This window comes from Nesoenas mayeri (assembly GCF_963082525.1).
Source record: "Nesoenas mayeri genome assembly, chromosome: 1".
Lineage (NCBI taxonomy): Eukaryota > Metazoa > Chordata > Aves > Columbiformes > Columbidae > Nesoenas > Nesoenas mayeri.
Window position 1 is genome coordinate 130,100,810 of NC_137541.1, and position 25,965 is coordinate 130,126,774.

Sequence of the window (25,965 nt, forward strand, 5' to 3'; positions counted from 1 at the left end):
ACCTTCCCATGGGAACTTCATGAGCAGTCAAGAAAGCGGGATCTTCTGCACCCTTTATCTCCCTATATCCTACTGTGGGATTCCCACATGGATAGCTGTGTCTCACACAACACCTAGGCATGAGTGGATGAGTCCTAAAAATGCTTTTGGAGTAGCCATTATTTCCACGAGCCAGTACATCATGGTTCTCTCACATGTTTTCTATTACTGATCTAATGCATAACTATCCTTAAAACATCTTTTGGTGTGTATTTATTGGACATACTCTCCGGTGGAGGTGGTTGTTTGCTTTGTGATAGGCAGGATTGGTTACACAATATTTGTGCTTCCCGATGGCTGAAGGAACACACAGCTGCCTCTGGGGGGGATATTGGCCTGTATGATTTTAAAATTTAGTTTCTGTGACTGACATTTGTTTTCTGAGAACTCTGTTGCCCGTCAAACTCAATTGCTCAAATGTCTGTGGGAAACCAGTGGTGGTATGTGAATGTGGTCTCAGCAGATTCATTTTAAAAAATGTAAACCAATGTTCACTGGAGGCAAAATGGAGCATTTCTGCATTATTTGGATAGAGTGTTATAAGCTCATTTGATTGCCTCTCTTTTTCTGTCATCAAATTTTCATGACAATGTTATGTGTATATACATATATATATATATATACACCTGGTATTACAAATCCTATGGTTCCCGGAAAGATATTTAATCATCTAAACCATGAAAGCCATGAATGCTTAAGGCAAAAGCTACGCCATTAATTTTGCACTTCAGTCACAGTTTTTCCCCAAAACAAGTGTATCTTAAGCTGCTGCTCTCCATTCTCATTTTGCGTCCATCTACACCTTTGCTGCTTCTGGTAAACCTCATCCCCAAAATGTTGCACTTTATTCACAAATGGGTGCAAAAAATTGGCATCAGCCCTGTACAGGATCCCTCCTGTAATCCGTGCTGGGAGGAGGTGCCAGAATTCCTTGGGACAGTTAGAAGTTTTATTGGGGAAAGAGGGAAGAGGCTGAGTTCTCACCGGACTGCTAATGTAAAAGTTGACCAGTCCCTATCCTGGTGTTTCTTGCTGCAAACCAGTCTCAATCACAGCTCAAACCTCCTCATAGCCCAACCAGCTCTTTCAGCTCTGAGAGCTGGGTGTGATGTGAACCCAGAACAGAGCTCCATATCCCAGGTTGCTCAGGTATTGATTTCCCTCCTCGATTTTTGTTTGTTTGTTTGTTTTCTCTTTAACAACTTCCAGGTTGATATTATAGCCCTGAACAGGGCTGTTTGGTTTTGTTGGTTGGCTACGTTATTTATTAATTTATTTTAGTGCCACTTGTAAAGACACTGCTGCCCTTTTCTGTCATCACTTTTGCCACTGGGAGATTTCTGATTTTTGTGCACCTGGTGATAGTTCACCAGGTTGGAAGAAAAGCATCAGACTTCCCTGGGATCTTTGCTGAGCAGAGAAAACCACTTGTGGTCTATGATTGAAACAGTGGCACTATACCCCTCCAGCTGCCTCTCAGCTTTGTGCCAGTTCTTAATCATTCTTTCTTGCTTGGATGAGTAGAAAATTGGGTGCCAGCTACTCTTAGGCCCAGACTGAGAGAGATTGTGTGCTGTCCGTACCTCAATTCTCGCGCTGAACACAGGCTTATAAAGGCCCTGGGCATCCTTTTGGCCAGACCATGCTGTTGCAAAGAAACTCCCAAGGGAGCAGTGGTGTCAGAGGAGGGGGTTCTCCTGGGGACAGCGATTCCCCTCCTGCTGCCTTGAGCTTCCCAAGAGGCCACAGCAGCGTTGGCGGGAGAGATGCTGCTCCACGGCTCCTGCTGATGCTGGTGGGCAGCAGTGCTGGCCATTGCTGCGGGTCAGGCTCTCTGCTACCCTGCACTGATTTTTTGAATAATGAATTTCTGCATTCTTCATACTTTGGACATTTGCAGTCCAGTCATGCATGTTTTCGTTCCTGTGAACACACAGTGCTTTTATTGTTTGGCTTTTGGATCTTAATTCATTTGCCTCAGTGATATTTTGTGGAAAAGTGATTGAGGGGAGATTGTATAATCTGGTGTCCTTTGACCTATTCCCTTTTAAGTCTTAAATGTTACCAGCTTTGAGTTTGCTGGAGTGTTGCCTTACTCACATATTCTGAAAGAGGAAACAACTTGCTCAACCCACGTGCTCTAGATCAGCCATTACTTTTAAGTATTTCTCTCCGTTTCTCCCTCATTTGTCTCTTGGCCCACTCAGCTGTCCCACTGTGCTGTTCGGGGAGAGGAGAGGGACTACAGGCATGACCCTGTCTCGATTTATTACTTTGTTAGTTTTGGCATTCTATGCATTTTTAAATATAGCTTTTCCTTTTATAGAATTAAGTATTGCTGTTTTAAGATCTTGGTGAAACACACTTTTCCCTTTTCTCCTGTCTTAGGATGGGCAGCTGATCAGCACAAGGTTGAAGATCAGAACTGGGCTCCCTCAGACATCAGTTAGAGGGGGTGATGCTGAAATGGTTTGAGGTACTGACCAAGGAGACAACTGGGGATGGTATTTCTGTTAAATGTCAGTTCCAGCTCTCACTGGAGAATTCAGTTTGGAGAGGCTGAGTGGATGCCAGCAGGTACGGCTCTGAAGAAAAGATGGCTGAGAGCAGAATGAAAAATTCTCACTTTTTCTGCCTTCAGAGCATTGTCTTTGTAATGCTGCCATTTAAAGATTGAGTGTCTGTCCAAGGGCAGAATTTAATATATAATGTTGATTTAGGTCATAACTATAAGATTGTCTGTCCATCCATCTGATACAAAGTAATAAATACAGAATCTGTCTGAAATGACAGGCTGGTCTCTCTGCTCGCTGGCTGAAGTAAATGTGCTCCTACTGTGGTGTGATAGCCTGGCCAGCCTTCACAATGGCTTCCAAGAATCATGAGTTTATGGTCTGTCAGCCAGTGCAAACATCCATCCATCAAATATTCCCCACTTGTTATACCTAGAAGATAGAACCAGGGAGGCATTAAGGAATGAGTGGCAGAGAGAGATTATCTGCTTTGGTGCAAGTATTCTCTAGGCTGGGAGACAGAGGGCTTTTGGATGGTTGTACATCTGTGGTTTCAAAGACCCACGAAACACCACCTCTCAACATGTGCAAGGTTTGAAATGGCACAGAGGAGATCTTTATCATAATTTTTTGGCTATACCTTGCTCTCCAGCACAGATGCTGAGTGGCTGTAGCACAGAGGTTTTAAAGTTTGGTCTACTGCTTTTTATAAACCAAGAACGGTTTATTAAACAAGGCCTGGGTTAGTGCTTGAGTGGCCCTATGAAACAGCAATATGATTCGTATTCCAAGGGGAGTGATCTGCTGTGAGTATGCTTTAATAAGCTCCTGATTTATTCATTGTGTATCTCTCCCAGCAAGGCAGCACCCTGAGGGACAGGCATTTTCTGGCTGGGGACGTGCCTGCCTCCTCACTGCATTGTGTGGCTTTGGGTGCTCAGGTTGCACCTTCTTTTCTGTGCTGAAAACCCCCAAACCAAGGATCCTTTGATTGTAAATGGTCCTTGCAGATTCTAATACAGTTAAAGGTCCTTGTCCTGGTGTCCTCATCAAATTCTGGTTTTGTTCTTTATACCCCCTCTCAGACTCCTTGCTGGGACACAGTACTTTACTGGTCCTCAGCTTCCCAGCCTGCAGAGTCCCATGGGATGGGGGATTATGTGGAGAAAGGAAGGAATGGCACTTCCTTTGGGTGGACAGAGGTCAGAAGGGGAGTGATCCTGTGAAAGTCAGAAAGTGGGAACAAAGGATGAAGTTGAGAGGAGAGGCATGAGCTGGGGGAAGAAAGGGTTTTCTTTGAGCTGGGCAACTACCTCTTAAGAGAGCTGGGTACCCATAAGAACTTTTTTGCAGAGGATGATTAGCAGTGGATTCTTAGTGTCTCTCAAGACTTTGCCTCTTATAAAGCCTTCCAGATACTCAGGGGATGGGTTTTGCTATCCTTTTCCTACTGAGTTGGCCTCACACCGCAGGTGGCCCCTCTGGGTGCAGAGGTGTGCTAGGGGATGCAAGGAGGTTGTGTCTCCATCACAAGAGGATGGAAGCTTTGCTCTCTGGCCAGCTCTTCCCAGTCTTCCGTGGTAATGCAGGGGCAAGCTGGGGAGCTGGAGGGGGTTTCTGTTAGCCAGTTGATCAATCATTTCCTGACGTTCATTATTTATGCCCCTGGCTGAGCCCTCTCCTCATCCCTGCCACTCTGGGTGATGGGAATTTTTGTGATTTCCGAGCAGCAGAGGCTGGCAGATGATAGCCTGATCAATGCTAGCAGTTCATTCTCAGCCACATGAGAGGAGAAACATCAGCAAGGAGAGTTGGATTTAGAACTTTATTAGGAGAAACCAAGGCATGATTGACTAAATTCTTAAGGAGAGCACATAGGTCTTTTCAGGATTAAAAAATACACGTATATAAAACACTTTACAAACAAAAAAAATGGTTTCCCCCACTCTGTGTGTATGTGTGTGTACAGGGAACTGTACCAAGCTAGCTACGTATTGGGAACAAGGATTCATTGTCCCTTTCAGCGGCCCATAAGAGAGGGAATGGCTCAGGCCCCTCATGTGCTGGTCCCAAGCCATTCACTCACACAGTCCAACATTCGGAAGCTGTGGCCCATGTCTGAAGGGGGCAGCGCAGGGTAAACGACAGGGAGCAGCTTAGTTCTGTTTAGCAATTCTCTTTAAAAGAAGGGTGTCAGCTCCACAATGAGAAGATGTATCTGGAGTTGGGAGCTGCCTATGGGCCTCATCCACCAGGCTCACTGTGGGGTGCTGGGCCCCAATGGCTGCTCTGAGAGGCTACAGTGGTGGAAAGCGCTGGTCCATCGGTGGTTTCTCATGCCATATGTGCTAGGGATGGAGTGGAGATGAAGATGACCTGATGGCAGAACAGGGACTTGCTGTGAAGACAAATATCTTGGCTTGCACTGTCTGGCAGGCTTGAGAGCAGCCAAGAGCTGGATAGTGTGCAAGACCTGGAGAGGACTCTTGCTCCTTGCAAAATATGCCGAAGTGTTTTGGTAGATTAGTGAGGGAAGACACAGGCCGTACCTCTTCAGCAGATAAACAGAGAATGTTTTTTCTCTCAAGTTGGCAGCTGGCAGCACCCTTTCAGCAGCGTTCATGTTGCTTGAAAGACAAGTTTAAAAAGGGAAAAAATCAGTTTGATTCCATGTGGTAATTCCTTCTTTTTTACTAGTAGGATATTTGTTCTCACAAGAGAGTCTCTGTTAATGGATGTCTTGCTTAGAATTGATGACATAAGTATGTTGGGAAAATTCCCTAGTCTTCATCAACTGGTCATCTAAGTGATATCCCCAGACCCCAGGGCCAGTCTGCTGCCCTGACGTAGGAATGAGGAAGGAATTCCAATGTTAGATATGAGGCAGCTGTGTGTGGGGGACCACAGATGTCTTTATCTATGGGGAAGAGTTATATACATAGTGTCAAAAAATTCAAGTAGGATTTATTGTATAAGTAAACTGATATAAAGTATCTGGGCTCAAGTAGAGAAAGGGAAGGTTAGAAACAGCTAGAACAAAGCACATAAAGTCTTTCTTTCAGAAAGCCTGCAAGTGTGTTTCTGCTCCCTGCAGGTGTAAGAAGCTTCAGCTCAGTATAAGTGCCAAGCTGTAGTGAATGTTGAACAGACACTAAAGAAGATGCAAGGGGGTTGAGGTCTGGTCAGTCTGTTGAATGTAGTGTCACATTGGATACCTGCTGGGCAGCCTCAGAAGTCTGCTGGCCTGTGCTCTACCAGGCTAAGGATGGTTAGTCTACAATCCCTATGGGTCCCACGATGAAAATATGGTCAAGAGCTTCATATCTTGAGACTGGTGCCTCTCTTCAGTGCTTGTCTCCCAGTGGCTGCCCCTGCCTTAAGCTGCGAGAGGTGCTATCTGAAATATAACAATGATGTTGACTGAAAAGGAGCAAGAGGGTGTTAAAACAGAGAGCGAGGTTAGTGGCAAGAGTCTGGAGTCCACCTTGTAGAAGTTTTACTAAGCGCTGAGACTGTTTCTTCTCTTCACCTCTCCTGGAGACAGGTCACACAGACAAATCATCCGACCTCGCCTTGCTGCTGGCGCGGCTGGCCTTGCTGAACCGGCGTTTCTCATTGAAGTAGTTCTCAGAGAAGGCAGGTGCTGCACATTGGTTGGCCACCTCTGGACTTTCTGCATAGCTGGAGTTAATGAAGGTCCCTTCACCAGCAGCATCGTCCTGGCCATGGACCCTCTCGGTGGCAAAGTTGGCAGTGTTCTGCTGGGAGGCCATCTTGTTGCTGAAGGGGCTGATGAACTTCCCATTGGGACTTGACAAGCACTGGTTAAAATCTGGTGGAGGAGTGTACATCTGGGCCCTTTCTGCTTGTGGGGCGGACTCTAGTCTGCCGGGGGCTGTGCTGGGGCTGGGTTTGTAGGACCGGGAGCACCTCTCTTTGGCTTTCTTCCAGCCCAAGTGGTAGAGTTCGGCTAGACTGAGAAATAGGGACAGCACTGCCACAGCCAGCATGAAAACAATGAACACGTTCTTCTCTGTGGGACGGGAAACGTAGCAGTTGACAGGGTGGGGGCAAGGGGCCCGCTGGCAGATATACAAAGTCTCCAGGAAGATCCCGTACAAGAGGTACTGCCCCACAATGAAGGCCACTTCCATGGCAGTGCGAATCAAAATGCTGTAGACATAGGTGTTCAGCAGACTGCCCCTGAGGATGATTTTGCCTCCTGATTCATCCCAGCAAGACAGCTCGGACTTCTCTGCCGCTGAGCACTTTTGCTGATAGTATGTGTCACCGTTGTTTTTCATCTCCTGGGCCTCCATTTCTGCCTCCTTCATCTTTCTCTTCTCCTCCATGCGCACTGTGTGCATTGCGTGGCCCATATACACCAGAGATGGGGTGGAGACAAAGATGATCTGGAGGACCCAAAACCGGACATGGGAGATGGGGAAAGCCTTGTCATAGCAGACGTTCTCACAGCCAGGCTGCTGGGTGTCGCACATGAAGTCAGACTGCTCGTCCCCCCAGGAGGACTCGGCTGCTGTACCCAGCACCAGCATCCGGAAGATGAAGAGCACAGTCAACCAGACCTTCCCCACCACTGTGGAGTGCTTGTGGACCTCCTCGAGGAACTCTCCCAGGAAACTCCAGTCTCCCATTTCTGGTCACCAGGAGGGGTGAGAAGTCTTGAGGGGATAATTGAATGCAGCTTCTGTGGGAGAAAATAGAAGAGAGTGATTCTAAGGAGGGTTAGGAGATGCCCAACTGGGAATGCATGGAGTGGAATGATTTGGTTTGTGTCAAAGGAGATGTTATAATTTGACCTGAAATGAATGAGGTCTGGTTTGCTGAAAACTTTGTTTCATATCCACTGAAAACAGTGTGGTGTGGTTGGTTTGTTTGTTCGTTTGTTTTTTATTCAGCTACCAACACAAAAAGTGTTGTGTTTTTGTTTTGTTTTATTTTCATAATCCAACTCCAACCTCTTAAACGGGCCATGAAAACTTTGAGGATGAGCCAGACTTTTTTCTCAGTCCAGAAAGTCCTTTCACTGAGGTCTGCATATTCCTTCCTCTGTGGACTGTGTAGTTAAAGCAGTATTCATCTGTCTGCAAACTGTGCTCTGGGGAATTCTTAATGGGTTGATCCCCTGGGAGATAAGACTGGAGTCTACAGCTTGGCCTGAGCAGTGCCTTGGCACTTTCATATGTTGCCTTTGTGTAATACATGCACTGGCACCTGGAATGTAAAGCGCTCACAGCGCTGGGCTTAATTTCTGAGCTCAGTGCTGGCACTGAAAGAAATGCAGAGAAAACCTTCTTGTTGCCCACCTGCCCCTTGTCCATAGGTTTTGCTTTGTTTTTTGCAGTGTTGCTAGTTCCAAGAGTTTCATTTACAAGTTGCAAATGTTTTGAGTAGTGTAAAGACTTCGGTGGGCTGCGCCACCCTGTCACACCTCTCTGACAGAGAACTGCTGCAAAATCTAAGTGGCCGATCTTGCTCCCTCCTCTTTTCTTAAGCTCTAAGACAAAACTCATGGTTTAAATGACACAGGCAGTAGAAAAAAGCCTCCTTTGAAATGCCTCTCAAGGACCAGCAGCTCCTGGGAAGTGCTGTTGGGTAGGTGGTTTGATAAGAGGAAAGGTTTGGTAGGGTGGTAGTAGGATTGCAAGGTGGGGATGTAGGAGAGCCTGCTTCAGTTTCCCTTCTGACTTTGACAGACCGTTTCTGGCCCAGCCACTTAACCTTCTGGATAAAAAGAGAACGATGGGTTTAATCCATCTTTTGTGGGAGTACTTGAGAGATCGTTTGATCCATTTGTACTCATCGTGCTTACCTTCCCAGGGCACTGCAAAGCTCTCCCTTGCACATGAGTTACAGGCTAGGTGCTCTAAAGTGTGCGGTATTACTTTGGAGGGACTATACTCCCACAGTCACTCTTTTTGAAAATATCCTTTTAATAAATAAATGAAAAGCTTAATAATCACCCTAATGAAATATTAAAAGCACTGGTCAAGGTAAATCCCAAAGCTGCAGGGACGAAATTATTAACTCTCCTTCTTTATTGTCCCTTGTCTTGTCTTTAAGAGTCAATTATTTTTACTGTGCAGAGAATGTCTGTGGAGAGTAGACACTGTTAAATGCTGGAAATTTACTGCAGCAATATTGTGTAGATTTCCTGTGAGCAAAAGCTGGAGAACAGAGAGATACGCTTGTTGAGGGAACAACATCCCCTTCTCTGGTTATTTACGTGACATAATTTAATGTAGCAGCACGCGCTATGATTTATGCCATTGCTTGTTTAGTGCGGTGTCTATCTGCGAGGATGGATGGGGATGAAGATCAGAAGTTGAACCCTTAAACTCCTGGTGCTGCTGAGGGCTGCCCTGCAGCAAGGTGAGGAGATGGGGATGTGACCACTTGCTGCCCCACCACCTGTTGGAAGCCGTGTGAGGAGGCAGAAGGGGCACCAGGAAGCAGAGGATGGGCTTTGGCTCCTTCCTGCTCTGGCAGGCATGCTGCCATCCTCCTGGTGTAGGTTCTGGTGGCTGCTTGGCCTATTGCAGAAGCTTTCATCTGCTGGCAGCCCGGAACTGGAGAAGCAGTAATGCAGAAAAATCAGCTAGTCTTTCTGACTCCTCTTGTCTGCACTGGTAAAAACTGGCAAATCTGCACGTCTGTCTTATCTTCTGAAGTGGCTTTGGTGCGGTTACTGCATTCTGGAGAAATTAGTGTATGATTTCGTTCTGTGGATACCAGGGGATTAAATACAGTCAGATACATCAGTGATGGGAAGTATTTACGGACAGTTGCACTTAAATCAGGCATTTTAAATACTCTTTTTTTTTTCTTTCCCAGAGTGCAGACAAGGCAGCCAGCTACCTACAGTTCAACATACAGGTGTGTCCAAGGTCAATATGTTGTAGCACAACTGTACGCATGGAATGTTCTTTCCAAGACAGCATGAACAATGGTGGATATTCTCATTTTTCCAGGTTAGTTGGTGGTGTTTGCAGGTACCACTCTTGCTCCTGCTGTTGTTAGTTGACAGCTGCCTTTTCTTGATTTTCCTTGCTTGTTAGGATAAAAATGAACACAGTTCTCCTTGGCAGTGCCAAGGCTGAGTTTTCCTTCCCGCTGTGAGCATGTGCAACTAAAAACTGAGTACCTCTTCCCATCAGTTCTACCATGTGCAGGTAATTTGGAGTTTTAGTGTCATTTGTTTTCCCTACGGAAAGCTACTAAATCTTGGCACTAAAAAATTATAAAAATCAAAGTCTACCGAACACAAAGTAAAGCAAACGTAAGTGCAAGAGGAGTCCAGAAACAAAAAAATGGTAATAGATGTGAGAATAGCATTAATTTACCTGCCTCATACAGGCACAAAATATTCCAAGAGGAAGTCAATCAGAATGATCCAAGGCTGGCAGCCATGAAGTTTAGGCTAAATAATATGGCCATTTCTCCTGCTCTTTGCTGCTGGCTGCTCTCCTGCACAGGCTATTTAAAGGAGGGGCTGCCCAAAGAGCCAAATACCTCCTCATTGTCCTGCTACAGCCACACAGAGAGCTGAGGTGGCTTCTGCAAGGGGGTAAGTGGCCACAGGAGAAAGGCTTTTGGAACCCAAGATAAGGGGTTTACCTCCTAGTGCAGTGGTTTTGGCTTAGCTGTTTTTTAGTTATTAGCAAGCTATTCTTGCAATGCCAGTCCATGGGCTTGCTAAAACAGAAAAGAGCATCTAGGTCTCTGCTGCCAGCAAGCAAAGAAGGATTGTTGTCACCTCTTGACAGCTTTTCCTGGCTAGGCAGGACTGCCTCTGACCCAGCCTTTCTCCTCAGGGCTTTACTATTCTTGGGAATTTTCCATGTAGTTCCCTTTCCTCATTCCCAGACTACTGTTCTCACATGCTCTGACCTCTCAGCATGTGAGCATCTGCGGCCTTTTTTATTCCTAGTTTGGACTCAATTGGACAAATCTCATCTCGCTTTGGCGTGAGTCAGCAAAAAGCACCTCAGGGTATCTTTGAGAGGTCTGAGCACCTGATAGCAGACTGTCTTGACAGCAGAGTTGTGCATATTCATGCAGAGTGGTGGGCTGTGCCACTGCCCGGCTGTGCTTTTGGCTGACAGCTTCCTGCTGGACCAGCGGAGGAGCCGAGCACAGTCATGGGACCTTGGCACCGGCGAATGCGTATGTGACAAAAACCAGCGCAGCCTGGCACAAACCCAGCGGTGTGGCCGCCCCGGCTTAATCATCACCTGGAATGCTATTAAAGCTGGGGAAAAATTAATATCACACTGCAGGCCAGGCGTGGAGTCCACCCAGCTCCAGGCTGCCTTGTGATTGCCAAATTCCAGGATAAAAATACCCCAGCAGAGGTGGCACCTGCCAGTATGCTGGGCTGGCTCGCTGGCCATGGGCTGCTCTCCATGATCTGCTTTTTGTGCTACCTTTTTCTGTGGGAGGGGAAGCGCTCATTGCTCTTGGAGCAGTTTTGCCCATCCCCTTGGTGATGCTGCATGCTCTGAAGGACAGGTGAGCATTTTGCGTTGCTGCCACTTACTATGACTAGTGTGCTCACTTTGGTCAGACTAGCCAGGCCTTTGAGGAACAGCTAGAACATTCACACCAGAGAGCCAGGAGGGCTGTTTCTGCACTATCATCTTTATATGAGTTTATTTCCCCAGGGATTGTTAGGAAGAAACTTTTCCCCTCTTTAGAAGACAGACAAGGCTATCAGCAGTGATATAAATAGCTGAGCTTGACACTTCATACTAACTTTTCCCACAAGGAAGGTGACAGGAGGTCGGCATCTCTGCAGGATGCTTCTAAAATAAAGTGGAGAGCCTGATTATGACACTGTTTCTGCTCTCCCTCGCTGGGCTCACCTCTTCCCCTTAGCAGGTCCCAGGGGCATGGAGAGGCTCTCCGAGGAAGGCTCCTTTGTGTGGCAGGAGGAAGAGCAGTTCCCAGGGACAGAGAGAGTAACAAAGTCAAAGCCATTGTGGTTTTGCCCAGTCTGCATGTGTGATTTGCTCAATTGGGTACGAATGTGTGTACCTGATAGTTAATCAGATGCCCCATGGAACTAGAAGGCTGTGGCCCAAGATGATGTGAAGAGGCTCACACACCTGCATGTGGAGGCCGTGTGGCAAGGTCTTCATCCCCTCTGAGTTTCCAGATGGGGAGGTAGCCATCTCCTTTAGATGCTGGGCACAGGGGAAGTGACAGACCTGTGCAGTGGGGCATCAAGGCCAGCTGTGGCATGGTCTGTGCCTGGGAATTGCTTGTGGCCTGCCTTCTTCCAGCTGCATCACCTCATAGCAGGTCCAGGCAAGCGTGTGGCACAAGAGATAGCTTGTACAGGAGAGACATGGACCTGTTGGAGAGGGTCCAGAGGAGGTCACAAAAATGATCAGAAGGCTGGAACACATCTGCTATTAGGACAGGCTGAGAGAGTTGGGGTTGTTCAGCCTGGAGAAGAGAAGGCTCCAGGGAGACCATAGTGCAGCTTTTCAGTACTTAAAAGGGGCCTATAAGAAAGAGGGGATAGACCTTTTTAGAAGGGTGTGTTATGACAGGACAAGAGGTAATGGTTTTAAACTAAAAGAGGGGAGAATCAGACTAGACATGAGGAAGAAATTTTTTACAATGAGGGAGGTGAAACACTGGCCCAGGTTGCCCAGAGAGGTGGTAGATGCCCCATCCCTTGAGACATTGAAGGCCAGGCTGGACGGGGCTCTGAGCAACCTGATCTAGTTGAAGATGTCCCTGCTCACGGCAAGGGGTTGGACTAGATGAGCTTTGAAAGTCCCTTCCAGCCCAAACTCTTCTATGATTCTACTGTGGGGGTGTGCGGGCAGAGATGTTTTCTGCTGCGTTGACAACTGTCAGGCTGCAGCCAGACCTGAGTGGTCCCTGCTCTGCAAAACTGGCTGCTTACACCTGTAGACACTTGGGAAAGACACTTTCAGCTCTGCACTGGAGTTTACTTAATGCTGCTTTACTATTCAGCTGTATGTTTCACTTAAGGACTTCCAGCCTTCTGTTAGCAGTAGCCCAGGCTCCCGGCATCCCCTGTGGTGCAGGTGCTGTCATCTTTATCTTGGTGATCCCTAGGGTATAGAAAGGGCAAACTGCTTGTTCAAGGTCACTGTGTCAGTGGCAGTCTGGGGACAGAGCTCAGGGGTTGTGATTTGTAAACTCGTGTCCTTTTTTCTGTCCTCTTACACTTGGTGATAGTGACACAATGTTATTACAGCATGAGAACATCTGTTTCTACAGACCACAGCCCTTCTCTCCTGTCTCCTGTGCCCCAGGACAATACTGTCTTGGTCACCTGGAAGAAACCCCTCTTGTGCTACCCTTCTACAGCAGGTACACCTGGCAGAAACAGAGGTTCTTTTTTCTTTTTTTTAAAGTTTTTTGTGTGCCTTTTTAAGAGGTGAACATCTTATTTCTGGCAGCACCCACAGCCATGGTCGGTGTCCAAAAGAAAGAAGGACCCTTTTCAGTATACATGTACAGTGCTCCTTTGTTGCCAGGACATATGGCTTACAATATTAAAAGATTAATAAAATTAGAAATGTACTGTCCAATGGGTGTGATGATTTGAATTCCAGAGGCTTTTCAGATCTGTGTGACATAGATCAATCCTAAAGCCCACCTCAACAGGTATCTTTTTGTTCACGGTTTACTGACATTGGCTCCTTCTTACGTGTGTACAATGGACAAGCAATGACCTGTTAGACATTGTTGTCCAAGCACCATCCTTCTGACTTCATATATACCTGCATGTGCTTATAAGTTTCTGTCTGAAATAGGCCAATTGTTTAGCTAAACTTGTAACTCTGATCTGCGCAGTGGTCTGGACTTAAATAAATTTGTGCTTCTTCATGCTTTATTGAAAAAAAGACTACATGTTTCCCTAGGTTCCTTTCTAGTTCCTTGGGTTCAAAGTCCTGTGCTGAATCAGCAGCAGGGAGAGAGACTTTGACTTCAGTGCTTAAATCTCACAGGTGAGGCAGAGCTCCATGTTAACAGCTCCTGTCGTAGAAGACAGACATCCAACGTTTCCCATCTCTCTGCTCCTTCTGAGTTCACTGCAATTTCTGGAAGGGTCATGCTGGTATCCAGACCATGGGCCCTGCTTACAGTTGCAGACAGCTTGTTATTCCTTCATTGAGATCTGCTTTCCCCCTCCTCTCCAAATGTGGAGAATCTCGAAGTTCGCAAAAAAGAGAGTGGGTGAGAAGATAAGGGAGCTGAATGACCTGTCACCTCCTGAACACACACCCACCCTGACGCACACAGACACAGAGAGGGAGGGAAATCACTCAACACCTCCAAGTGTGTACATCAGGAATGTGTTACACACACAGATGACAGTATTGTGTAGAATATTTTCATCTGAAGTGATGGTAGAAGCTCCCAGTAAGCTGAATTTGTATTACTTGTCTATCCAGGCCACCTCATGCTATTTTTTTCTCTTCCTTGGCCGTGGTTGAATTATGCTTTCATATATGCAGATATTAAGACCAAGCTCTGCCTGATGTAGATGCAGGAGACCAAGACCAGAAAAGACCTTGAACTCAAATGAGTCAAGCTGAGCAATGAATTTCTCCCATTGTATTTGAAAAGCCTGAGTCAAATAGTTATGTGATAGTGGTATCCAGGCTTACATTTTGCATGCAGGGAGCACCCTCTAATTCTCTTTGGATTATCTCTGTGCCTTAGAGAAATGTGGGCTCTTAGAGAGTCCAACAAAACTAGACTTGGGATAAGCTAAATGAAGGTTGACATGTGCTTTTTGCTAGAAAAAACCCCAGCAATTCTCCCTCTGATGTAAATGCTGCAAAAAGGCTAATGGATATTATTCAGTTTACTCCTTAACTAACAGGATGAAAAGCATCCAGTTCAGGATTACAGGGTTTAGTGGTCTTTACAATTTCTTTATCTTTCCAGGAAGAAGCTAACCTACATGAATTTTCAGCTGATGCTGAATTGGGCAGTGCTGTTTACAGGAGAGAGGACAGCCAAACAGGGCAGGCGGAGCTCCGGAAAACAGAAAAACGTGGAAAATTTGGGGACTGCTGTAGTAAAGCAGTTCCCGAGCTCTGCTGAGAGAAAATGATCTTAAGCACTGCTTAGCCAAGTGAAGGAGGTTGTTAAAAGGAGATGCGGAGGTGATGGCAGGCGTCACATGGGGCCAAATATAGCAGCAAAAGACCCGTCTGTGTGATTTTAGGCTTGTTCATAGGCTGTATGAGATACAACTTGTTATAGTGTTGAAATAAAACAGACTGGAGAGGTAGTGGGAGAAGAAGAGGGCTCCTGGTCTTTTCCCATCCTTTCTTCCCTGCTCTTCCCCCCAGTGTCTCCCTGCCTATCACTTCCCTGTTGCTCTCCTACCGTCAAACCACCCCTCACCAACCTCAGCTTTTTGGCAGCTTTGACCACTTAATTCTCTACAGCACACAGATTGCTAATGCTTTCAGCTTCAGAAAGGGACATTTTTCAGTATCTGCTTCCCACTTACTACTACCTTGTCAAATCTCATTTCTTCTTTCTTTCAAAAATCTCTTCACGCTCCAGCCTTATTGCTATATCCTTGCCTGAAGTATTTAATTTCTCATTTAGGGCAAAGTTTGGCTATAACTTGTGAGTGGATTATTTTATATACTCAGTGTATGTTCACATATATGCACGTTCCCCCCTCCCCCTTAAGAACAACTAATATTAAATTTGCAAAACCCAGCAGTAGGGAGTTAGGAATTGCTAGAGTTACTGTTCTCAGTAATCTTAATTCAATCTCTTTGTGCCTGTGCCGCATAGCTATGAGTCTTTAACCACATCCTCACATTGTCACCTCATTCTGTGCACAGGATGCCTGCATTATTCTGTGCCAGCTTGGCTGGGGCTTTCTTGAACAGCAGCTATTCAATGTTTTGTTTTCTTCTCATTGTTCAGTGGGTGGCCTGTGCCTCATTTACTGTACATTATTCAAGTCCAGTTCTAAAGACAGAATTATTAGTTTCCTCATGGATTTTCCTATGGCTTTCATCACAACAGTATCTGATTGCTTCAAAATTATTAATTTACTTATTTTCATTACCACCTGGAGGTGATGAGATGGTATTAGATCAGTTTTACAGTTGAGGAACTAAGGCAGTGAGAGATTAGGATAAAAAATGCTCATTAATTTTGGCAGCTGTTCGGTGATGTTGCTAATCTGCTTTTTTTCTTTCCGTGTACTTAGCACTACATAACATATATACAAAGCAGAGCTTTGGCTGGTTAACACTGGAGTGAGAGAGTTTATCACTTCCACTTGTTGGACCACATCTGGAAGTCAGACATCCAGAGAGACACTACTGAGGGGGGAATTTGTGAAGAAAAGTGACTTAAATGATTTTGCCCCACCATGACAGGAAATGGGCGTAAAAAGCCAGAATTAACCCCAGTCCTCTTGGGTAGCTTTATCTGATTTTAAACTGAAGACAGTTTTTCTCCTGTCCTGCTATTCCCTCCCTTCTTCTTCAGACACCCAATTGCATCTGAAGACCCTGGAGCTCTGCAGCAGCCACCCTGGCTGGACTGCTTCCCTTCCTAAGCAACTTTCAGCCCTGACCAACGCATCTGTCAGCTTTTCTGCTTCAAAGGGAGAGGAGTTTCCTATTGAAATTCTCAACCATTCCCAAGGCAGGTCCATAATGACAAGGATAAAGAAGAAAGATGGAAATGTAAGTGTAAATGCCTTAGTTCTTACATTAAAAACCACTGACCCCTCTTTAAAGATACACTAGAGAGACTTAAAAGCAGGCATCTCTATGCTCATTTCTTACTGTGTGGCACGAATGTTTCTTTGTTTCAGGAAAGAGCTGGTGTGCTACAGTATTGTTCATAGAGCTCTCTGTGTTGCTTATCAATAGCCATAAAATTGACCTTCCCCCTCCTCTTTATGAATTCTTAGCCCAAACATTGAAGTTTCTCTGTTGTCTCCTGGGAACTATTTCTAATTTTAAGCCTCTGTTCTCGTGCCTCATACACCAGCACCTGAGGTGTGGAGCAGCCTCTGAGATGTGCTCCCTAATGACATGGTATAGGGGTGAATTACTTATTCCTTCTTGTCTATTTTCAATGCTGCGAGATAAGTCAGAAAACAAGGGCAAACGTGCAGAATGTGTGAAATCTGTTTGAAGGTCAAAAAGAGAGGCTAGGGTATGAAGTTCTGTATTTTCTGGCAAGGTTTAAATTTTTCATGTGAAAGCCCGTAATACTAAAATATTGTGATAATATATACTGTTGAGTGGAAAAAAACCAACAACCCCAAATAGTTATAGTAGCAGGAATACTTAACATAGTTCCCAAGTGACCAGAGCCTGATGAGTATTTTAAATGCTGAAGCCCCAGGAATTCTCCTAAACTACTGTTCTGCTCCCAAGGAAAGGGGCAAGAAAACTAGAAAGTTAGAGATCTTTTCAGAGTGGATTTTGAAAAGAGCAGCAAATGCAGAGTTTTTCGGCTTCTGGTGAAAAAACTGAATATTGTGGGGCTTCAGAATAACAGCTTAACCCTCTCCTAGCTGCACACATATATGCTTACATATGTTACATGCATTAAGTTCTTTAGCCTTAAAGAGAGGATCACATAGGCAGCACTAGGGAAAACCTCTCACACATACTGCTTCACTAAGAAATTTTGACAGGTTTTTGGCATGGAGAAATAGTTTGATAATTAAGGCTCATGCAGCCCATGATTTTTTTAGCTGAGATTTGTCCAGAAATGCTACCGACATGAAGCTCTGATATTTTTTACTGTACTTCAGGGACAGAGGTACTGCCTCAGTTTACCTGAGCTGTTAAAGAGTGCCACAAAGCTTGTTAGAAATGACAAATGGCCAGTAAAATGGCCCTTTAGGAAATCAAAGGATTCACCACAGATCAGAGGTGGCATTTAGCAGGCAGCCTTTACACTGATTGCCAATGATTCTTTCCAGGTGGAGGTATAGGGGTACTGTGTTCTCAAGCTGGGCTATTCTTTGAATCATGCAGTTTCAGTACTAGAAGTATTAAATTATGGAAATGCAATTAAATAATTATTCCAATTACAGAAAGGGGAAAAAAATTTAGGAAGGGAAATAAAAAGAAGCAGCAGCTGCTAGTGGGAGAGGGCGTTTGTCCCTCTTGGTCTGCGTGCCTGTTTGCTGAGGCTGCCCTGGGCAGTGTCGGGATGGAGAAGAAAGGCATTCTCCCCGCGGCGCACACGGTACGGGCGACTGGGAGATACGAGCAAGGCACTTCTCTACATTTGAGTTACTGTTAGAGAATAGCCTGACATTGTGTTCTCAGGCTCCATGTCACAGACCAGCCAGGATCCAATACTCTCAAGGAAAAGAAAATGCAGTATTTTGAAAACCATCCTGCGCACTTTGGAATACAGGCGGTTCATGGAAACACTTTATCGAGTGTTTATACCCTGAAAGCCTCTCACAGGTAAGAGTTCCCTTCACCACCCTACCCTGAGCAGCCCGACAGCATGCTGAAATGGGACCTGACAGAAACCGCAGTTTGCACTTTATACTGTCTGAGGATACTTGGGACTCTTATCCTGCTTTCTGATGCATTGGAATCTATCGGTATCTGTGTTTACTACAATGAGACTTCCTCATCATTTCTGTAGCTGCCCGTGGCAAAAAGAGTTTAATTTTTAGAATGTTTCAAGCCCGTCTTGTTACTAGTGAGAATGTTTTGGAACGACATTAAAGGAAAAAGTAAATTTCTTAGGTAATTTTTGACCATCTTTCTTTTCCTGTCTCACCAAATCCTTCTCTCCCCTCATGCTGTTTTCCCCTTGAGTGTAACAGCTCTATCTCCTATCGATGCTCCTGCAGTTCTGGTATTTCCCCCTCGTGGTTACTCACCTGATTTCCAGTATCTTGTCTTCTGTCCCCTTTCCTTGCTTTAACGCTTTGCCTTTCTGTAGTTGAGTTGGACTCCTTGTTCTTTTCAGTTGCTTGGTTTTATTCCTTTAATATGGTTCTCTCTCTCTTCCTCTCTTTTTCTCCACCCCCTTTCTATGTCACTTTCTGTCTTCTCCTCTGCCTTTCTCTCTCTTCTTTCTTCACCTACTTTTCTTGTCTTTCCCACCCCCTCCAGCTTAATCTTTCTATTTTCAAACCTACTTTCCTGTCATTTTTCCTTTAAAGACCATGGATCTCATTCCTCCCTCTCCATTCCCAGACTTTCCCCGCGCCACTCTCCCCATGCCGACAGGATGCACTCACTGCTGGCTTCACACCGTCCCTTCCAGTTGCCGCTACCGCTGTTCCTCGCGCCTCCTCCCCCAGATAACATGCCATGGTCTAAGCCTTCTTTAAGTGAAAAGAGTCGGTGTTGCCCACAGTTACCCCAGCCAGACCCTGGGAAGCTTCTTCCACACAGAACGTCAAAGAAGGATATTTTTCCGACTCGCTCAAGCTTAATCAGGCAAAGCAGAGTTCATGTGGAGCAGGGTCCTCCACTTCCCCAAATAACATAGGATTCACTCTGCTGGCTTGGACCACAGGCCCAGCACAACTTGAGCTTTGTCCCAAAGAGCACCTGCTGCTTCCCAGGAGGGTTTCACAGGCCCTCTTACTGATAAACTGATAAAAATAATGTGCTGGCCAGGCAGAGGTGGTTTTTGACACCCCTCCACCTCTCTGCACACAGTCTGATGCAGGAGTGTTTAGCCTTTCTAAAAAATGCTTTTGGCACATCAAGTGTCTGAAGGTCTTGTATTTCATGTATGTGTCAAGTTGAGCCTCTGATTCCTGCACAGCAGACCCCAGAGATGAGAGTGAATCAGGGATGCTTTCTGGCTTTGATAAGGACTGGTCTCAAAGAACCGATGTCAAGGGAATGAGATTTGCACAAAAGACTCTGCTACCCTGAGAAGAAGCTTGCTGTGGGACCAGCATTGGCGGGTGTCCCTCCAGCAAGCCTTCCTGGGCTAGGTATCTCCCATCCCAGTGGTCCCTATGCAGCAGCTAGTGCAGATCATGAAGCAAAAGCAGTCCAGGAACTAAAACACAGACTATTCTAATCTAATCATTGTTCTCCCACTAATTTAGTATCCCTTTTAGTCACAAGACTGAAAGCCAGCCTACTCAGGGAGGGTGCTGTGCAGAGGATGCTGCCTCTGGAGGCACATCATATGTGAACACTCTTACTCTGAAGTTAAGTGTGCAGCTTCCTTTCAACAGGGTTGTATTGTCACCAGTAGTTAGTGCAGGACATACAGCACACAGTAAATTCCCATAGCAGCCCAGTAAACTCCTCATATGGAAAAACTCAGAGTCATTTGTTGCTTCATTTCTAGCTTTATTGAAAGGCCTTCTGTGACTTCAAAGAAAATGGGAAGGTTTCTGGAGTTATTGTTCATTCTCCTGGCTGGTATTTGTATACCTGTGATGAAATTCCACAGGAAGGAGAATATCACTGTGTTCTTTTGCCTTTCTGAAGTAATTTCCATAAAGCACGATTGTGTAAAGTCCTGTTGATTTTATGCCAGTGAAATTGTCAAGGACTTCATAACAAAAATGTCCAAAAAAAGGTGTTAATAATACAGATCTAGCTCACAGGTGGCTTTGGGATAGGGTAGCTAAGGCCTGTCAAGTGTTTCTCACATGCTATAGAGAGGCAGTTCCCATGAGCGAGCTGTCTGAAATGTGATCCCCACCCTGCTTGGCTGACACTTCACTGTAGGATCAGGGGGACCAGGTCTGACTCTACTTGCTCATTCCTTCGTGTTTCCTGTCCCCGTGTTGTTCCTGAGTGGCACACCCATTCTCCTACAGAGTTAATCTCTGAATCCAACAGATACAGTCTAGTTGGATGAATGAGGGTCCAGCATGATGCTGATGCATCATGCACTTGAGGTAGCTGTTACAAGCTCTTTTTTTTTTGGTGGTGATGGTAACTATTTGAATTTTGATGCACAAAAGGCAAATGGTGGAGGCAGACCAGGAGGCAAAGACAGAAATGCGAGTAGGGATGTTGTATGGATGACTCAGCCAATGTGTTATCCTTTCCTTCCCCTACTGCACCCTGTTCAAGTGAAAACAGAGGTGTCGTGGCAGCTTCTCCTGCTCCGCAGCTAGAGAAATAGCTGTTTTGCCCACTGGTAAGATGGGAAGAAGGATTTTTCCTCCCCTCCCCAAGACACTGCTATGCAAAACTTGTATGACTTGAGTGAGGAGAGCAAGTGGAAGAGAATGCTCCCCCAGACAGTGGGAATGAGGAGAACAGCTGATAGCTTGCCATGTGCAGCTTGCACATCTCAGCAGTTTATGATGCTGTGGAACAGATTTTGAAGGAAAGGAGAAAAAAAGAGAGAAGATAAGGGGAAAATAGGACAACATGTACCATCTTTTGATCAAAGGTAAATGGCTTTATTGGGGTAAGATTCCTTGCCTTCTAGGTGAAAGAAACAGCAGACCGTATCTACCTGGACTTCAGTCAGTCATGTGATGTGCTGTCCCAAAAGAAGCAAATTAGTGGAGAAGATTCAGCTGAAGACAACACCAGTTATTAGAGAAATCCTCAAGTGAGTCAGAGGCTGACAGAACTGAGACAGCAGTTGAAAGGAAGTTATCTGTGAGGCTGCTCAAATATTGCTCTTAGGACTGATCTTTTTTAAAGTATTTGTGTTAATTACATTGGCGCCGAAAGTAGAAAAGCTAATGAAATGTGCTGATGGAACCAAGCTGGGAGATATTGTCAGGGCAGAGGTGGATTCCAGCACTAGGAGGGCTTGAAGACTCTGTGAGTGGAGTGATCCAGGTGAGGTTACATGGGAGAGTACAAAGTCACACAGTAGGAACTTGTTGCTCAGAGTTCCTGGCTGGCATGATCGAGAAGGGGAAAGTCCTGGGTGAAGGTCATCAAAGGAGGAGGAACCAGTGATGTGATGTGGGGGTGAAAAAGGCAAGTGAGCTTTCAGAATGTAGCAGCATTTCCAGTTGCAGCAAGTGAGATTAATGTCATCCAAGAAGATGTGAGATGCCACCAAACTAGAGTGCGCAGTGCTGCTCACCTACATTCAATAAAGATATTCAGCCTGGAACAGGTGCAAAGAAAGGCAACGGGATGATCAAAGGGATGGAGGGTGTCTCTTGGCCAAGAGTACGTTTACTTATCAGTCACTGAAGTGACTGCAGAGAGAAATTTGAGCTTATTTGAAAATAGATGAGGTACCGTTTTCTACCATAATTATTTTGCATTGAATTTCATGCTAGTGCAGCTACCCAAAGTAATTAAAACACGGTGTGATGTGCCTGCAGGGTGAATACTATAAGGGAGCTTAGTTACTTAGTCTGGCAGAACAAAGGTTAAGAGAGGAGAGATTTGCTGCCTATAAATACTTTTAGGAATTGGGGGTTGGGAAAGTAAGTGCTAGTGAGAGAGGAGTGCTACGTAAGCTAAAGGACAGTGTGGCACAAGAATAAATAGATATAAATTGGCCATGAATGAATTTAGGTTGGAAATCTGAAGGTTTCTAAGCAACAGAGCAGGGATGGAGGTGCTGGAATAGCATTCTAGTAGCACAAGTGAGGGTGGAAACCTAATGAGATTTAGGACAGAGCTTAGTAAGTTTAGAAAAGGCCATTTGTTTTGTACTTGCCTGTTATTCAAAGGGATTGAACCTGATAAGCCAAGACATCCCCTTTTCATTCTATTTCCTGTACTTGCTTTATTGCCGTATCAGAGCTGCTGCCTTTTACACAGAAGCCAGGTAAATCCTGAATGGGGTTTCAGTGTGATGAGTTTTTCAGCTTTGATCCCATGGATATTTAATGGAGGATTCATTCTGTATCAGGAATTCAAACAAACTAAAAAAGCAAACCAACACAATGCATAGAGAAAGTCTGCAAATATGAAGTAGTATAGATGAGAGCTCACATATGAAAGAGCTTCTTCACATAAAACAGATGTTCTTGGAGCATCTGGCTTTGCTGGAAGGCTGTTTCAAATGTAGGTAAATGCTCTCCTGAGGACTGCAAACTTCAAGAGACTGTCTGAAGGGAAAATGTCTTCTACTTTCCTTACATGACTGAGTATTTTGTGCTTGGGGAGGATATCAGATTTCACTGCATTGGGAAATTTCAGAAAAAAACACCCCTCAACAGAGGTTGAGATAGAAACTTCTTGTATGTATTCAATCTCTGATGCCTGGCCACAGCATTGCATTTATTCTAATTCTTCATATCGTCCCATGCTGGACAGTCATCTCTAGTACCTTCCCTAAAGCAGCAATGGATGCTACCCTTCTGGTGAAACGATTTTATCCCAAATCCCCATGCATGGATATGATTGAAAGAGAAGGAAGGAGAGGGAGGTTCTCTGTTGTATGTTAGACCTCTGGAGACAGTTTGAAGGCATCCTCCAGCAGGAGGCAAATTCCCAAGGACAGGCTGGGCCCCAGGGAACAGGAGTAGCATGTGATGATGGCGCCCTGAATGAGGGGAAACAGTTTCATGGTCACAGTTTCTTATTTAGTAAAAAATCTCTAATTATTCTGTTATAGATGTCCATTTTCCCCTTCCCAGCCTACAGTACCAAAACATCATGAATGAGAAAAGAGGAAATGAGAAACTGCAAGGTGTGAAATGTCACTGTGTGTCAGTCTCGTTTGCCAGTAAACTTTTCAGCAAGAAAACCTGGAAGAGGATTTCATCTCACTGAGGATAAATGACCACCTACCCCAAAGCAAATGCTTAGTTGTCAGCTTTATGTTACTGGAGATAAAGCACTGCACTCTCACAGCTACTGCTTCTACCTCTCAACTCTACAGCATCTCTGAGTAGTTGAGAAGTGCTTTGCAAATGATAATGTAATTACACATTCTATAAACACTCTTCTTGCTTTGCAGGTAGAGGAACCAAACCAAGTGTAAAGGATTTGTCCAAAGGATCATCAAGTCATCTTCAAGCAAGGAGTCCTCATCTACCTAGCCACCAGACATTCATCTTGTCCTTTAAACTTCCAGCTCAATGAATTGCTGCTTTACAAAAACATATGTGTGTATACATAAATACATACATATGTTTCCCAAAGTGAGAAGAAAAGAAAGAACAGACCTTTACCTCTTTTTGCTGAGCCTGCACAGGTAGAGGGAGGAGCAGTTGAAGTTGACTGAAGAGTGAGCTTTAGTGCAGCCCCTTGATCTTGCTGGAGCTCAACTCTCTGTCAGCGTTTGGCTCCCAGAAGAGATCCGTGTCGGAGGAAGGACACTCTGGACAGGGTAAGCAAACCCCAGTCAGCTCCCAGGAGTTCAGCCTCCTGCTATGGTCTGACACTGGCTCACTGGCTGGAGGTTCCCTCAAGCCTGGAGGACCAATGCTGGGGGAGACTAGCTCCCAAGCTGTTCCTGACATGCACTGGCAGCTGTCTGCCTGCTATTCTTTTAAAGAGTCTTCATGGATCAGGATAAAAATGTGATCTTACGCAGGCGGCATTGTAAGCACAACTTGGCTCAAGTTCAGCTCTTCCTCTGGCTCCCAGCTACTCTATTTTTATTGAAGGAATTTGAGGCTATCAGAAAGGAAGTCAAATTGTTTTAGGAAAACAATAGAAAAGCAACTTGAAGTTTATTAGCTTCCTGCTCAGGGCCTGGGACCAGCTTGTCAAGCTTATTAGAGCAATGGCAGAGCTATTTATTTAAAAGGGCTAGCGACAAGACTCACAATTTCATTCCTGTTTAGGCCTCGGCGAAAACAAAGGAAAGCCATAAAATAATGTCTGAAGGGAGCAGATGGCTAACTGGTAAATGGTGCAAGTAAGGTTGGTCTGTGAACCACTTGTGGTGTTCACCAGTGCGATGGCTTTCATGGGGTTTTGTTATCAAATGAATGCCTGGGATTGCATTCATAGGCTAGCCCCATCACCCCAAATTCCTTATTATGGCCTAAATCTTCAAATGGAAGCCTCACACCTCACATCTAAGATTACAAATTTGGCAGGAAAAGATCTTTGTTTAGAGCTACTGAAAGGAGCAAAACAATACAGCAGATCTGCAGAAGAGCCAGGAATAGAGCCCAGGTGTCCATGATCCTGTTGGATTGCTGGAGCCCCCCGACTATAAAGAATATTTATATCCTTCAGAAACAGCTGCAGTCTGCTTACCCATTCAGCTACCCCAAAGTAGCAGTGCCATTAAGTCACTGGAAACATGCTGGCATGTGGCTGGGGAGAAGAATAGACAACCAAACTATTAGACTCACAAGCAGAAAGTGTCTGTGCTGCCTGAGCCTTTCTACGGAGTTTCATTTGCAAGGAAACAAGAAGAGAATAGAACAAGTAACAGAAGCGTTTACACACTCTGATAATGTGAAGCCGTATCTCTTTTTCAGAGGGCTCTCTGCTAACTGAGCATTTAACTTGCTTGCAGGGAGCACATAGAAAAAACTCACCTCTACATTCTACAGTGCAGTAGTAGTCTCTAGAAAGTTGGGTGCTGAGCCGGCAGAGCTGTGTGCACCAGCTTTGAGCAACTCAATAACCACTTTTCAGATGAAAGGAAGAAGATCCCACCTCAAAAATTCTCTTCCTTCTTCTCCTTGTTGGCTTAACTAAAAGTGAGAATGCAAAGCTACAGTTTTCTCTGATGCATAGGGCAATAAGGCATCTTCTGTTGGCAAGTTGGCAGAAGATCTCTGTTTATATGTTCCTTTTAATTTTTCTGGGTTAGACACTTATAAAAGGGGCAAAGTGAGTGCATGATCTCTGGAAGGGCCTAAGGAACTGGGTCTTAAACGTGATAGTTTTAATGTAAAAGCAACAAGCTTGACTTTATTTAAGGTATTTTTACATCTTTTAGAAGGTGTCTCTAATTTCTGTTCCTATGAGATTTTTCCTTGGTAAAAAAAAGCAGCCAGAGAAGCACACAGAGCAATACAGCATGCTAGTTCATTGTAGTCCACAGGCATTTACTTGATTTTAAGTACATTCTTGAGTTGCATTGATTTAAATAAAATTTAATAGCCTGGTAGTTAAGCACCCTTCATTGCCAGCCAGGCCAGCTTTGCTGGGGGAATTCTGAGGCAGACAGCAGCTAGTCGATATGCTTCTCAATCACCTCTGCTGTGAGGGATGCCACGGGCAAATCACATGACAGTGTTCTGGCAATGGAAAATATTTTAATTGAACTTATTTGGAATCTGTGACATCTGCATGGACTGGTAATATTTAATTCACGCTTTGTTCTTGTAAGCTATGTTTCAACCCCAAATGCACGTTGTGAGAGTCTTCTTGTCATTTGCTCAGGACTGTGGGTCTCTCCGTAATCCCTGAGGCTGGGATCCTGCAAAGGCTCTGTCATGTGAGTAACTTGATATAGCCACGGCTTGGGGCCATTCGTGTGGGTAAAGGTCCCT

The 25,965-nt window shown here is 45.1% G+C and overlaps 1 protein-coding gene across 1 annotated transcript; it reads right to left on the bottom strand.

Moving 5' to 3' along the window:
- Window positions 1-6,097: 6,097 nt before the first annotated feature.
- On the bottom strand, window positions 6,098-7,207 carry GJA5 (gap junction protein alpha 5; the record flags this gene model as incomplete). The annotated part of the gene is made up of 1 exon (XM_080363926.1): window positions 6,098-7,207. One exon carries the CDS (start codon window positions 7,205-7,207, stop codon window positions 6,098-6,100), a length of 1,110 nt encoding a protein of 369 aa, XP_080220052.1.
- Window positions 7,208-25,965: the final 18,758 nt, after the last annotated feature.